Source organism: Dichotomopilus funicola (genome assembly GCF_033296635.1).
Source record: "Dichotomopilus funicola strain CBS 141.50 unplaced genomic scaffold C8A04scaffold_33, whole genome shotgun sequence".
In the NCBI taxonomy this organism is placed as follows: domain Eukaryota; kingdom Fungi; phylum Ascomycota; class Sordariomycetes; order Sordariales; family Chaetomiaceae; genus Dichotomopilus; species Dichotomopilus funicola.
The window spans coordinates 193938-207990 of record NW_026944054.1 but is presented as its reverse complement, the minus strand read 5'-3'; the positions used below and the strand labels follow the sequence as shown (position 1 = coordinate 207990).

Genomic DNA, 14053 nt, shown 5'->3' with positions numbered 1-14053 from the left:
TGCGCGGAACCAAGCCTTTTCGGTTCTGTGCATCCAGTGCGCGTTGCGGTTGTGTGAAGAGTGCCGGTCCTCGTTTCGGGTACCTCTACCCGCTGTAATGTGGGAATCATGTGCTGCACTCCTTCTTAGGCCCCCATCCGACTTTCTCGTGGACGCCTGGGGCCGGCGACGAGAATAACTACGTCGTCAAGGCTAAAAATCATGATAAACCAGGAGCTAATATGAATGTGCTATCACAGGGACCGCGGAGGTCTCTGCACCTGTCTCGCAGCTAACGTCAAGCGCAGTGGCGGGCTGAGCTCGATCTAGCAAAACTCATTTACGTAGAGGACAGGATGCCCGCTATCATCAACGATCCGGACACCCCAACCATCTACCGGGTCTCGGGGGATGCTCCGTTTCCGGACCCCGCCAACCCGGCCGTACCGCCCGCCATCCAGCCCCGCCAGGTGACGCTGCGTGACCGCCTGACGGTTGCGACGATCGTCCCGGTTGCTTCGCGGGATGATGTACCCGAGTCTCTTCTGCGCTATCTCAGCGACCAGTTCAACAAGGAGATTGAGGGTGGTGACACCTACCCCATACTAGAACCCATGACCCCCGCCAAATTTGCCGCGTACTGGTTTCAGAACTTTGGTGGTATCATGTTGCTCGGCCACCTCGAGAGTGCCGCTGAGGTCGTTGAGGGCATGGACTGGTCCAAGGAGTGCCTCGGTACCTTTTACATTAGACCCAATTACCCCGGCCGCAGCAGCCACATATCCAACGCCGGTTTCATTGTCACAGACGCCTCCCGTAACCGCGGCGTGGGCCGGCTGCTGGGTGAATCGTACCTGGATTGGGCCCCAAAGCTGGGATACAAGTACGCTATTTTCAACCTCGTGTACGAGACCAATGTTGCCTCGTGCAAACTCTGGGACGGTTTAGGCTTCAAGCGCATCGGGCGTGTCAAGGGGGCCGGTAACCTCAAAAGCCATCCGGACCGCCTCGTGGACGCTATCATATACGGACGCGATCTAGGCGATGCGGCGGGGGGTGTCGGCGGTGAGGAGCTTGTGAGTGAAGAGCGTTTCGACAAGATCAAGTTCTACCTCAAGTACGGCCGATATCCCACCGGCGCTGATCGAGCCGAGAAAAGTAGGCTGCGTAGTGCCGCAACTCACTACAAGCTCCTGGACGGCGATGTCTTGATGCTCAAGGACAAAGAAGTCATCTCAGACCCCCAGCGCCAGTACGAAATCGCCAGGATGGTGCACAACCAAGCGCATGGCGGCATCAACAAGACCACAGCAACCATTGCCGAGCGGTACCACTGGAGCCGTATCAAGGAGACGGTCTCGGACGTGATCAGGAACTGTCCTGAATGCAAAGACGCGAACAAAACCTCTGCTCCAGGCATGCAGCCCTCTCTCGGCTCCGGTGTCATGAACGGCCTAAAACGGGCGAACCCAAGTCCCGCCTCTGGCTCTGCTTCCAAGCGCGCGTCCCCGAGTCCGTCAGCCCCCGGCCCTGCCTTAGAGTTTACGACGGGAGGCGAGAGGCCGTCTATCTCAGATCCGTCACCGCTCTCGGCGTTTTCTGTCTCCTCTCACCACCATTTCGCGGACCCCAGCGCTATCTCCATACTTTCAGACCCCCAACACCACCACTCTCTGACATCGCCAACCCGCGCTCCTCTGGCCGGCCATGATGCTATGACCAGAGATGCCCACAATCCGATGCTACAGTCGCTCCACCCTCACCATCACCCACCACCATCAGGCCATCCAGTCACGATTTCAGGTCTCGACGCGGGCCCTCATCCAATACCAGTCCCGGACTTTCAGCCCATCGACCCGCAAATCATCGCCCAGTCCACGGCCACCGCTGGCTTACACCACCATCAGACACACCATCATCACCATCATCATCATCCACACGCCCACGACCCATACCCATTTTCTCATCCTTCCCCGCCATCCCACCATAATCACGATCACCACCATCACGACCCAGACCCCGACGCCGATGTGGAGACTTTCCAAGCCCTACTTAACGCCGCAGTCACAGATGACGAGGACGATGATCCGGCCGCCGTGGATCACGCTCTATCCGTAGGAGCGAGAACAGGGTCCGATTTGATCGGTCCTGTTGGTACAGATACTTTGCAGCACCAGGGACAACAAGAGCAACATCATGGAAACCAATTGCGGGAGGATCATCAGCACACCCATGACCATAACCAGCACCCACATCATCCAGATATCCACATGCCAGCCACACCACACCAAATAGACAACGTGCACCCCACAGGTCAAAGAAGCACTCAAGATGGGAATCCACATGACCACCACCAAATACACCACACCCAAACCGAGGCAATAGCCCAAGAGGACCTCGATCTCGAGATGTTAATCGGCTCACACGGCGCCGACGATGCCGATATGGACTCCTCATTGGACAACCATCATCAGCCAACGTCGTCAAGCCCATCTCCACCCTCAGGCTCAGATCCGGATTCGCTGCACGTAGGGGAGAGTGATGATAGGTCTGGAACCGGTGGGGTGGATGGACGCCGCCCGGGAAGAGTATGAGTTGGAACACAACCATACCAGTGGCGAGAGGTCTGGGCTAAGAGAGTAGCAAAGGGTGGTGTGTTGACAGGTTTAGTTGACAGTGGGAGAAGCCGATGATGGTGGAAAGGAGGCACAGGTGGCGATGAGTATTGAGACCTTCAAGTAAAGAAGATGACGGACAAGAGGAAGCTTGGGGTTGGAAGCAACAAATCAGAACTTAATTAATTTACGTAAATACCGTTTACCCGCGAACTTTACTGATTTGTTTGGCGACTGGGAAATAAATAAGACAAAATGACTTCTTTTTTTTCGAGAGTCACACCTATTGTCGATTCACATCGATACATGCAGGCATATCGAGGACCCAGGACGCAGGGCATTGCTGTAAGTGGCCCGTATCGGGAACAAGGGTAGAATTATTTGCCCTTCTTTTGTCATGCTTTACAGTGACATATGGTCCAGGCGTGAGACAGAGTTGCTCGGACATAAAGCTTAAGTGTATCACGGGCTTCAAGTTCCATGAACTCGGTGGGGACCGCGGAGGGTCAGGCCTTCAGATCGAAACCGGGGGTGCGCCAAACATTGACAGGCCGTTTATCACGTTTATTATAGAGCCATCGTTTGTATCACCAACAGGTATTTTTCATTTCTCATATCGAGTTTATCACATCTACCGCCTCGGCATACCACGCCCACGCCCACGCAACGCACGCTGGGCCGCTCCCGGCGGCAACGGTTTGCCGGGTGCCTGTGGTGCCTGGCTCTCCTCGTTTTGGATCGTCTCATCCACACCCAGAATCAGGCACGCCGCCTCAGTCGCCGCCTGAATAGCGTTGACTTTGACAAGCGCAGGCTCCCACACGAACCGCTCCATCATGTCGGTGACACCTTCACTCTGGAAGTCAACACCGGCCCAGGTGTTGCCCCGGCGGTGCTCGACACGTAGGCGGTTGAGGATGTCGGTGGCGTCAAAGCCGGCGTTGTCGCACAGCTGTCGCGGGATGACCTCGAGCGCCTTGGCAAAGCTCTTGATGATGGCTTGCTGCTTGTTGCGCACATCCTGGTCGGCAAACCGGTGTAGGTACGCCGACACTTCCATCTCGGTGGCACCACCGCCGCCGACGATGGTCTTGTTGCGGATCGCCCGCTTGACGATCATAATGGCGTCATGGAGTGACCGCTCCACCTCGGCGATGAACTGCTCCGCACCACCGCGCAAAACCAAAGTGCATGTCTTGGCCTCAGGGCAGTCTTCGAAGAAGTTGAAACGTTCGCCACCAATCTGCCGCTCCTCAAAGCTACCACAGGTGCCTAAGTGTTCCGGGCGAATGTCAGAGCAGGTGCTCTGGATGGTAGCGCCAGTCGCCTGCACCACGCGCTCCATATCATCGGCGGAGACACGGCCTGCGCAGAACACGTCGCGGTCTGCGAAGAACTGCGTCGCCAAGTCACCGATTGGTAGCTTAGACAATACAACCTTCGCGCCCGTTTTGTATGCCGCCTCCAGCTTCTTGTAGATAATTTGCCATTCGGCGTCGACGATAGCCTGGTATTCGGAGACTTGCTCGACACGAACCTCCGCATTATCCTTCTCGGCCTTGAGCTCAAGTTCGACGTTGAGGCAGACAATCTTGGGCTTTTTAAACGACTTCGGTTGTTGTTCAAACCCAGCGTAGGAAAACGTCTTCTTGAAAGCAACACCGTTGACAAAGAGAGAGTCCGTGAGGGAGCCGCCGGGAATCTTCTTGATTCCTATTAATTTCTCGTTGAGGTCGTCCTGGTCGAGGGAAAGAACGGCGTCGACAACCACTAACAACAATTAGCCATAAACTTGGGCCTACCCCAACACCGCGGAACGTAACTTACTCTTTGTAAAAAACTCCGTGTTGCGCTTGATTAACTTGCTCGTCATGGCAGTACCCGCCAACTTGTTGAGCGTATCCCTCCTATCCGCCTCATTTGTACTAACTTGGATCTCCTTAATCTTGTTCACAGCCATCGTCGATGCTCTCCTCAGGCCCTTGATAATGATCTGTGAGCTGACACCGCCCTCCACGTGCTCCTTAATCTCTTTCAGGATCTCGCCGGCAAGAACGACAACGGAAGTTGTCCCATCGCCCACTTCGGCATCTTGGGATCGCGCGATATCGACGAGGATTCGGGCTGCAGGGTGGACGATATCCAGGAGCTTTCCGCGGTTAGCATCCTCCGAGGTATTCGTGAGACAAGGGTGGTTTCATGGGCACACCTTCATGACGGTGGCTCCATCGTTGGTGATCGTCTGTTTCCCGTTGGCATCCACCATCAACAAATCACCGCCGTAGGGACCTAGTGTCGATTTGATCGTGGCCTGCACGGCCAGGCAAGCGTTTATGTTGGAAACAATTTGGCCCTTGCCCTGCGAGGTGTCGGTTCCTGAGAGCGGCGGGTCAGCAGGGGGCTTGTTTACCAGGGAACAAAAAGGAGGGGTTCCGGACCCTCTTTCAGGACGATAATCGTCGGTGTCTGGCCGCCGAACGACATTTTGGCGTGGATTATCGATTCGGAGGAGTTCTTCTAGTCGAGACAGAGCTCCAGGCGCGATTGCAGTAGGAAAGAAGGACGTGTGGTGGGATGGCGACCTTTGCGGTGAGCTCGATCTCTTTAGGCCCCGCTGCTTCCAAAAAAAATATCGAAGCCTGTCGGTTGGAGCTCGCAGCCTGCAGTCCACAAGCGCGAGATGGCGGGGGAAAGGGGAAGATCACGTGCAGCTCCGCGAGGTCACGTCTCCAGATGGTAACCCTAACCCTAGCTTTGTACGTAAACGGCTCCAATGAGAGGAACTTCAATCATCGAATTACCTCCTATATTGATGCTTCTCCAAGGTTTGGATGGATTCAACACGCTACTAACGTTCAACAAACTCATCGAATCATTTCATGCGCCACAAAGCATCATAACCCCAAACTTCCTCAGGATCGAGCGCTTGATCTTCTCGCTTGCAAAAGGGATACCAAAGCCCCTGGCCCAAGACACCCTCAAGAGCCTCTAAACATTATTACGATGGCACCGGTCTACTAGTTCAAAAAATCACCATTTGGCACGGACTATCAGCTACGTTGTGTACTGTGGGACTAGCGCACCTAAAGGCCACCTCTCTGGGGTACCTTGTCGTCGCGATTATTATTGCTCGAAAAAAAGTTGACTTAGGTGGTTGACTCAGTCCGAGGATGGCCTTCTTATCTCTGGGACATTGGACCAGCTGGACCAATTTCTATATAAACTCCGGCTCATGGGCCCGAGGCATGACACCTGGTGTATCAAGATTCAGACGGGCTTCTTTCTGCTTTCTCATTAGAATCTGCCACCGAAAGCACAGAGCACTTAATCTTCTACCAATAGGATCAGTTATGCTTAGTTCACAGGGACTTTCTTTTTATTTTACTTTTTGGTAGGAGGTCGCGAAATCTGGTTCTCGGCCATCTATCTCATCATATCTTTGATCAGCATCAGGATCGGACGGTTCGTTGCGCTCAGCTTTTAGACCGTGTTACCAAGTCATTTGCGAGTCATCAACTCACTCGGTCTTGGATCATTTTTTTTTTCACGTACCAATCCAGCGTTATACGAGTCTTGAATCCGCCGTTTCCATAAGCTCGTCCATATGTGGATCACGTCTATAGGTATGTTCTCTTCGAAGCTTTTGCTGCTACGTTTCTAACAAAAATAAACAGAAATAACTCCCTCTCCGTGGTATTTTTCCCCATTTCCGATCTCGTCTCTAAACTTAAATCCCTGATTCTTTTTCCATACTTCAAGGATATCTACAAACATTCGACCTTATGCTTTCAACTTTTTCTCGTGATTTTGTTGCCAGCCTTCCACAACTGCCATATGGTCAACGATCAGCGGTTTAGTTGGATGTCTCTTTTCTACCATCCGTATTCTTTCGTCTACCATTGTGGATTTGGGTGTTGTATCAGGTACTGTTCTTTTCACTTTGTTCCAACGTCCCGTTCAATTGTTCGCACGTTTAACAATAAAACAAGTAAAATTGGCGCGTGACCGAAATTCTTTGTTGGGCGCTTCCGTAGCCGCCCAAACTTTCGACGCGGCTTAAATCACATTTCCCAACCTTGCCCCTGGGCTTCACTTCTCCATTACCAAATTCAACAACTATTCAAACGCCAACGGTGTGGTCATTCCTGTGAGTGCATATTCCATGACCCGTCCGGCAGTCCCGCAGCGCTCGTGGTCGCCATGATCAGACCGGATTATTTCCCATATGTCATCACAATAAGGCATTCCCCTTCAATGAGATCAAGCCTAGCTAACAGGGAAGAAAAGGCTCCTAGTCATTCAATTCTCACGTGGGCCACATCCCATCACAAAGAACCCAAATAATAGCACAACAGAGGGGTTGAGGAACAGCTGACTGTATTTTTGGCTAGATACGTGCACACTTCTTCATGCCTGTTGTTTACGTCGGTAAAACACACGGATAATCATTTGGGAGTACCAATACCTTCGATTAAGACAAATGGTGAACACAGGTGTGTGGATATCTCGTCTCCCCCCTTTCCTGTAACTCTGACGGTGTTAACTGACCCCCCGACATACTCCGACTCATAGCCAGAAGTGCTAATTAACACTTTGCCGCACAGAAGGCGTACCGCCGAGCGCCGAGTCCTCCCGGATTCCCCTACGGCTGGGCGAGACAACTGGCATGATGCGCCTCCCCACGGAGCTCCTCCTGCAGGTGATGGCTGGAATGGGGGAAGAACAGCTCTGGGCGCTCACACTCACCAATCGCCGCCTCTCCGTTGTCGCCAATGCATTGTTGTGGGCAGGCCTGCACAACGACCCGAAGAGGTCCAAGGAAGTTCTTCTCTGGGCGGTCGAGGCTGGGAACCACGAGCTGCTCCGCCACATGTTACAGAACGGCAACGATCCCAACTTCTTGTTCTTGTCGGGTATTCTGCGAAGTAGGCTGCGCGATGTTCTCTCTACCCAGGGCCGGCGTCACGATCTATACCCCCGTCTAATATCTAGAGAGATGGTTGCCGAAGTGTTCCGCCAGGAATACTGCGGCTGCCGTACAGAGCGAAACCTCATCTGGCCCTATCAACGCAAAGAGAGACTCGACTCGGCAATAACATACGATAATCTGGATTTGGTTGTTGAGGAAATGACTAACCAATTCCCAAGCGCGCTCTCTCTGTGGCACGGCATTGATGAAATATGGGGTGACATCAGGGATCACCGCTACTGGTACGCGATTTTGGACTTATTTTCACTCCTAGAAAGGCATGAATAGTTAACAAATGGTCAATTAATCGTCGTGTAGGTCCTGGGGCCCTCTCCATGTGGCGGCTTTCAGGGGTGATAACGCCGCACTCGAGCTGCTCCTCGATCACGGAGCAAATATCAATGCTCAGTGTAACGGCGTATGTGACTGTGACCCCCTGACATGAGCGGTATAGATGATTTGTACTGCGAGGTAGAGCCACACCATAACCGAGTTGCTTGGACGGCCCTCCACGTTGCCATGTGCGAAGGCCACGATGACACCGTCCGCCTCCTAGTTGCTAGGGGCATCTCGGGTCTCGTTGGAGCCAGAGTATACCCAGTTCCCGACCCCACTCGGTACACACCTCCCATACCCGAGACGGACTGGACTCCCTCTATGACCGCTTTCCACAATGCCGCATGGATAGGGTCGGCCACCAACTGCCAACTCTTCCTTGAGACACACCGCTTCCACGAGTACTTGAATGAGTCCGCAGGCGTCAACTCGGCGGTTCACCTTGCTGCTGCGGGAGGAAACATCAGGACAGCTGGAAGACTCTTACTTGATGTAGTCCGACCGCCTGACGCAGTACTCGGCCAACTTTTAGAGATTCTCTGCAAGAGCTATCAGTTCGGCGATGCAGAGTGGCTCGTGGACTTTTATGCTGGGGCGCTCGCGGACGGACGGATAGATACTTGTGTATTTCACCAACGTGCCCTCGCGGTGCTGTGTGAGCACGAGGGGCCCACCATCTACAGCAAGCTATCGAACCGTCAGCGCCAGGATCGGTTGTACTCGCTGACTCCTGGTCAGCCAGGCTACACCGACTACAGCGAGTACAGCGACTGCGCGCGTGCCAAAAAGGAACAAGACATCCAAAACTCCCTGGGTCAGCGTCTTTCGTTAGCCAATAAGTTCTTAGCCCTCGGCGCAGATCCCAACGCAGTACAGCCGACCACCGTACCTAGATCACAAGGAGCATCTTTCTATTTCAACCCCATGAACTCGGAAAGGCACGACCGCACTCTGCTGCAGATTGCAGCAAGCTGGAGATTTACAGAAATGATTCAACTCCTCCTCAAATTTGGCGCCAACCCTCTTCCCGTTAGCGATGCCCAACAGGATGAATGTACCAAGCGGTTGCCAGTGATCATCGCAGCTAGGCACGCCGCACGCGAGGATTCAGGGAGTGAGAGTTGCCGTTAAAGTGCTACTTGAAAAGACCCCATTAAGTGACATTGGGGGGCAGTCGATTCTGAGTGTGTTACAGGAGGATTTGGTGACCGACGTCATGACTGTACCGGGGCGCGAGAACGCTAAGAAGTGGGTGCACATCATAGAGTTGTTTTTACAGCGCGGTGCGGCTACGGCAACCAGCAACGCCAACTGGAGCGCTGTGATCACGCAGGCTTGGAGTCATCACTGGTTTAAGTACTGCAAGTGGTTGGTACTGTTCCGCCCTGTTCACGATCTTCAGCCTCACACATTTCTGGCCTTGGTGACCACTACCTTCCGGCAGAGCTGGCCCGACCGGTCTCGAGAGACTCAGAAGACACGCGTGGAGCAGCTCAGGTGGCTGTTGGCCCAATTTCGGGACGGAGCGGGACGCTTGACGGTGTCAAGAAATAGCTTGGCCAGAGTGGCAGCTCATCCAGGCCACCGGAATGACAGATTAGAGAAAGTCATATACGCCTTCCTAGATTACACCCGAACCTCACCGACCAATCCCCGATATTGGAGGGTCCAAGCCCGGCGGCATCGGCTTCACACTCTGTCCCGCCGCCGGGTTAAGCTCAGAGACTTCATCCGCCCTGCATGTAATCGCTCGCATCCAGGGTCACGTCAGCGCAGAGATAAGAGCGCTCACCGTCGGTGAACCGCCCACCGAAAGACAGGGCCGATTCAGGGATGTTTGGCCGTTTCCTCCCCTGAATATCACCCGCCACAGTCCTAGCCGTGGTTTGCGACGCATGGCTTCATAATAAAAGGGGACGGATGCACAGAAGGGTGACACGGGAAGTCCGGCGGGTGAGGGGAACAAGGCGCAGTGCGTTCCACGGAGTGAAAGACTAGAGAACTGGGATGTTTCCTGGAATGGGAAAGGTCGGGGGAATCAGCAACGGGCGAGGATTCTAAGACAGCAATGGCTCGAGTGATGAACGTGATCGACCAAGCGTATATAGTCGTGCTCAACAATGCCAAAAGGGGAGATTCCGGACTTCTGAAGAGGCCCGATTGATTCGGAGATGTGCATCGTAGAGCGTTCGGTACCGCAGTAGTGCAAAAGTACGAGCGCCCTTCCATCTTGCGAAGTCAACCATGTGTTGTAGAGTCCACAGACTAACCGCTGTAGCAGCGGCAAATGAAACAACCGATGATGCATACAACAGAGTGATCTGAATTGGTGACTACGGCTCTATGAGGCCGATTGGGCTGAAGGAACCCCCAATTCCCATTCCCGTGGTTGCCAGGTTTGGCATGCAAAGCCGAATCATGATCTCATTATTTTTGGACCATCAAAACCACGCCCAGTACCAGATGCCGCCAACTCAGAACGCCAAAGCAGGAAAGGAATCAGTCGCCCTAAGCGGTCTTAGGGCCCTGGGTGGGGGCGACCTTCTTGCCGTCCTTGTTGTAGCGGACACGCGGGGGGGGAGCACGGTTGCGGCGTCCCTCACGGGAGCGGACACTATAAAGATTTCTGTCAGCCGGGGGCGGTGTTCTCGATCGAAGGTATGAGGGGTAACTAATGGCGGAGGTTCGACCAAGGTTCTTCTCAGCCGCCCACGTCGCCAAAAAGGCAACTGTGGTTGTCCCCGCCACGCGGACAAACGTACCGGACAATCTTGCCGTGGATGGCGCAAGAGACACAGTACTGCAGCTTGAGGTACATCTTGGGAACCGTGTACTCGGAGAACACCGAGGCGTCCGAGATATCACCTGTAACACATCGTCGAGTCAGCTAAACCGTATCGCAGCCGAGGATCGTCGAGGAAAGAGATCGGGTCGTCGCCATGAGAGGCCCGAAGAAACGTACGGATAGCCGCAGACTCAACCATGTTGCGGATGGTGAACCGCTTGATGGCCTTATCCTTGGGGGTGCATCGCGAGCAGTTGGAGCACCGGATGGGGTTGACGTGGCCGCGGCCTGCAAATTGATCGGTTGGTTAGTCGGTCTGGAGAGAAATCTGATTGCAGCTGGAATGGAGTCTCACCCTTCTTGTTGCGGCCGTTGTTCTTTCTCTTCTTGACCATTTTGACGGTGTCTTCAGTGTGTTGGTTCCCAAGAGGTTGTGTGAGTGAAAGGCGAGAAGTTTAGAAATTCCACTGGTGCTGGAAACCTAACCAATGGGGAGACCCACTTCGAAATTTCCCCACCGATCCAAACCGGACCAGCAGGAGAGGGCAAGCTTTCGGTCTTGCCCTAAGGCGGGCACAAAGTCAGGTGACCCACCGAGCGAAAGTGGGGCGTTCCCAAAAGTTCCTTTCTCTCAAGCGGCGCAATTCAAATTCCTACCTTTTCTTTCCTCAAGCGCAACTTCACATCTGCAGTTTGCTGAGGAAGACATTGTGTCGAGGTACGTCTGTACGATGTTGCAAGCCGGCGCGAGCCTCCCAATTCCTCTCTTCTTCATTATGGTACCGCTTCCTGCTTCCGCTGCGTTCGCGGCGACGGGGCTCGAATGCTGCACGCATCGGTTGGAAATATCGATGGGCGTGGTTTCGGGTTGAATGCTGCCTACAGAACCCCTTTCCCAGCTCGCGCCGGTTTGGCTTCACTGAAATTTTCTCCCCCGCGTCTAACTCATCCTCACCATTTGTCAGTAGGCACCATGCAGATCTTCGTGAAGACCCTCACGGGCAAGACTATCACCCTTGAGGTGGAGTCGAGCGACACCATCGACAATGTGAAGTCCAAGATCCAGGACAAGGAGGGCATCCCCCCTGACCAACAACGCCTGATTTTCGCCGGCAAGCAGCTCGAGGATGGTCGGACTTTGTCCGACTACAACATCCAGAAGGAGAGCACCCTCCATCTTGTGCTCCGCCTGCGTGGTGGTGGCAAGAAGAGGAAGAAGAAGGTCTACACCACCCCCAAGAAGATCAAGCACAAGCGGAAGAAGACCAAGCTCGCTGTCCTCAAGTACTACAAGGTGGACGGTGATGGCAAGATTGAGCGCCTCCGCCGCGAGTGCCCTAGCGAGACCGTAAGTTGATGAAGGTCCCTACCCATCTTTCCAGGGACGCAAAAGCTGACTCCTCGTTCCTCTCAGTGCGGCGCCGGTGTCTTCATGGCTGCGATGCAGGACCGCCAGTACTGTGGCCGGTGCCACCTTACCTACGTCTTCGAGAAGAGCTCCTAAACAAATGGCTTTCATCGGGACGGGCGTTTCGGGGCGGGAACATGATTGCACGGAGTCTGGTATGAGCAACGGTCTCACATGAATCGGCGTTTATGTACCTTAAGAAGAAGGAAGACATGGGCATATGCGAGCTCAGCCAAGGCAAGGAAAATGCAATTTGGGATGCCATCAAACAGATGTCGGGTGACGAACCCGCCACGGGTGTCTCAGAGACTAAGTAACTTTGGACATGCAGCTCAGCGCAGGCAGCTAGCTACCTAGTTTATTTAGCTAAGTTCCCGTCCCAACCAACCGCTACATTAATTATTCGGGAAGCCCTCCCGGAGGTTGTCGTATTTGGTGAATGGGTAGGTCACGCAGTTCTCCCGCCATTCAAGCGAGGCCGGACCCCCCAGAACCTCAACCACGTTGCCGATCAAACTCTCCGGCCCCTCCTTATCAGCACTACTCTCCCACCACATTCCACCACCCAGCCCCCGCTGCTTGATATACTCCGCCTTCCTCCTCGCCATTTCCACCGAATCATAACTCACCAACACCTTGCGGTTCGGCTCATAGCAGTAACTCGCACCAGCGTCGTAGTCAATTCGCACCTCCGCCCCAGGCAGCGGCAGCTTCTTGTAGTCGTGCACGCCATTCTCCCACGTACCCTCGCCCACGCCACTATACGGCTGGCCCAGCCCCTCCGTGCCCTCAAACGCCCGCCCATACAACGGCATCCCCAACACCACCTTGTGCGGTGCCACGCCACGCCCAACATACGCCTGGACGGCCGCCTCGGTCGAGAACGGCGTGCGGGCCGAGTCTTGCGGGGACGGGAACAAGTTCGCCTGGTGGCCGGCCACGCGGTCCCACGAGCCTGCGTAGTCGTAGGCCATGAGGTTCCAGAAGTCGAGGTAGCGGTCCATGCCGGGAATATCGAGGTTGTTGTAATTCTGGGCGCCGGCCGGGCAGGCGACGGTCAGCTCAAAGTGCGGCCGCTGGGGGGCGTTGACGGTGGATGCGTGTTCGTCAAGGCCGGCGCGGAGCTCGGCGAGGAGGGCGACGAAGTCGGCTGCTTCGGAAGCGTTTTGCGGGTACTCCCAGTCGATGTCGAGGCCATCGAAGCCGAGGCGGGAGAGCTGGTGTTGGGGAAGGTGTGTTAGTTCTTATGCCTGGAAATCGCTGGGGAGGCGGGGGTTGAAGTAAGAGGTTACTCGCGAGTTCAATGGACGACTTGACAAAGGTCTGGCGACCCTGAGGCGTGGAGGCAGGCTGCTTGAAGTTGCTGCTGTAGGTCCAACCACCGATGGACAACAGGACCTTGAGGTTCCGGTTCCGTTTCTTGAGTAGATTCAGCTGCTTCATACAACCGTAGAGGTTCGTGCCGGAATCATTCCAGCTATCGCCCTCCCAATGGATGTCGGTATCGGCCCATTGGTCGGTCATGTATACTTCTCCCGAGTCGGGGCGCACATTCGCAAAAGCATACAACACATGTGTCAACCGCTCAACAGGCAGGTCCTGCGGGCGATGTTTTCTTCCGTAGATCGCCCAGTTAACGAAGTATGCCACCGAGCGGTAGCCGCCGGCTGGTCCGCCGCCCATGGTTGCTTGCGGTGTTGATGTTGATGTTGGTTGCGTGTAAATGCTTGGCGTAAGTGGGCCGAAGCTCTTGGGGTTCAAGAATATGCCGATGAGCACCGCGGAAACGGCAAAAAATATGAATCCAAAGTAAGAAGAGGCTCTGGAAAGTTGCGGCATACGATAGCTTTAATACAATTCCTCAAGTTGTCACGTTCCAGATTGGGTTTCCTGTTGGAGCTCCCAGCCAGCTTCATCCGAGGGCGCCCAAAGACGCCACCAGGCCGCTCACTCCATTGAGA

The 14053-nt window shown here is 54.5% G+C and overlaps 6 protein-coding genes across 6 annotated transcripts; 3 read left to right on the top strand and 3 right to left on the bottom strand.

The window, feature by feature from the left end:
- Positions 1-335: 335 nt before the first annotated feature.
- Positions 336-2573, top strand: C8A04DRAFT_37458 (uncharacterized protein; the record flags this gene model as incomplete). The annotated part of the gene is made up of 1 exon (XM_062783884.1): positions 336-2573. One exon carries the CDS (start codon positions 336-338, stop codon positions 2571-2573), a length of 2238 nt encoding a protein of 745 aa, XP_062636827.1.
- A 652-nt stretch (positions 2574-3225) lies between these two features.
- Positions 3226-5078, bottom strand: C8A04DRAFT_37457 (chaperonin Cpn60/TCP-1 family; the record flags this gene model as incomplete). Its single annotated transcript, XM_062783883.1, has 4 exons — positions 3226-4364; positions 4422-4743; positions 4804-4970; positions 5033-5078. The coding sequence occupies 4 exons, from the start codon at positions 5076-5078 to the stop codon at positions 3226-3228; spliced, it is 1674 nt and encodes a 557-aa protein (XP_062636826.1).
- Positions 5079-7074: 1996 nt separating this feature from the next.
- Positions 7075-9030, top strand: C8A04DRAFT_28880 (ankyrin repeat-containing domain protein; the record flags this gene model as incomplete). Its single annotated transcript, XM_062780811.1, has 4 exons — positions 7075-7087; positions 7199-7805; positions 7882-7973; positions 8018-9030. 4 exons carry the CDS (start codon positions 7075-7077, stop codon positions 9028-9030), a joined length of 1725 nt encoding a protein of 574 aa, XP_062636825.1.
- A 1377-nt stretch (positions 9031-10407) lies between these two features.
- Positions 10408-11079, bottom strand: C8A04DRAFT_12363 (ribosomal protein S26e; the record flags this gene model as incomplete). The annotated part of the gene is made up of 4 exons (XM_062777315.1): positions 10408-10513; positions 10662-10764; positions 10862-10972; positions 11040-11079. 4 exons carry the CDS (start codon positions 11077-11079, stop codon positions 10408-10410), a joined length of 360 nt encoding a protein of 119 aa, XP_062636824.1.
- A 578-nt stretch (positions 11080-11657) lies between these two features.
- On the top strand, positions 11658-12188 carry C8A04DRAFT_28878 (uncharacterized protein; the record flags this gene model as incomplete). The annotated part of the gene is made up of 2 exons (XM_062780810.1): positions 11658-12032; positions 12099-12188. The coding sequence occupies 2 exons, from the start codon at positions 11658-11660 to the stop codon at positions 12186-12188; spliced, it is 465 nt and encodes a 154-aa protein (XP_062636823.1).
- Positions 12189-12487: 299 nt separating this feature from the next.
- C8A04DRAFT_37454 (endochitinase) lies at positions 12488-13931 on the bottom strand (the record flags this gene model as incomplete). Its single annotated transcript, XM_062783882.1, has 2 exons — positions 12488-13309; positions 13389-13931. The coding sequence occupies 2 exons, from the start codon at positions 13929-13931 to the stop codon at positions 12488-12490; spliced, it is 1365 nt and encodes a 454-aa protein (XP_062636822.1).
- Between the last annotated feature and the right edge of the window lie 122 nt (positions 13932-14053).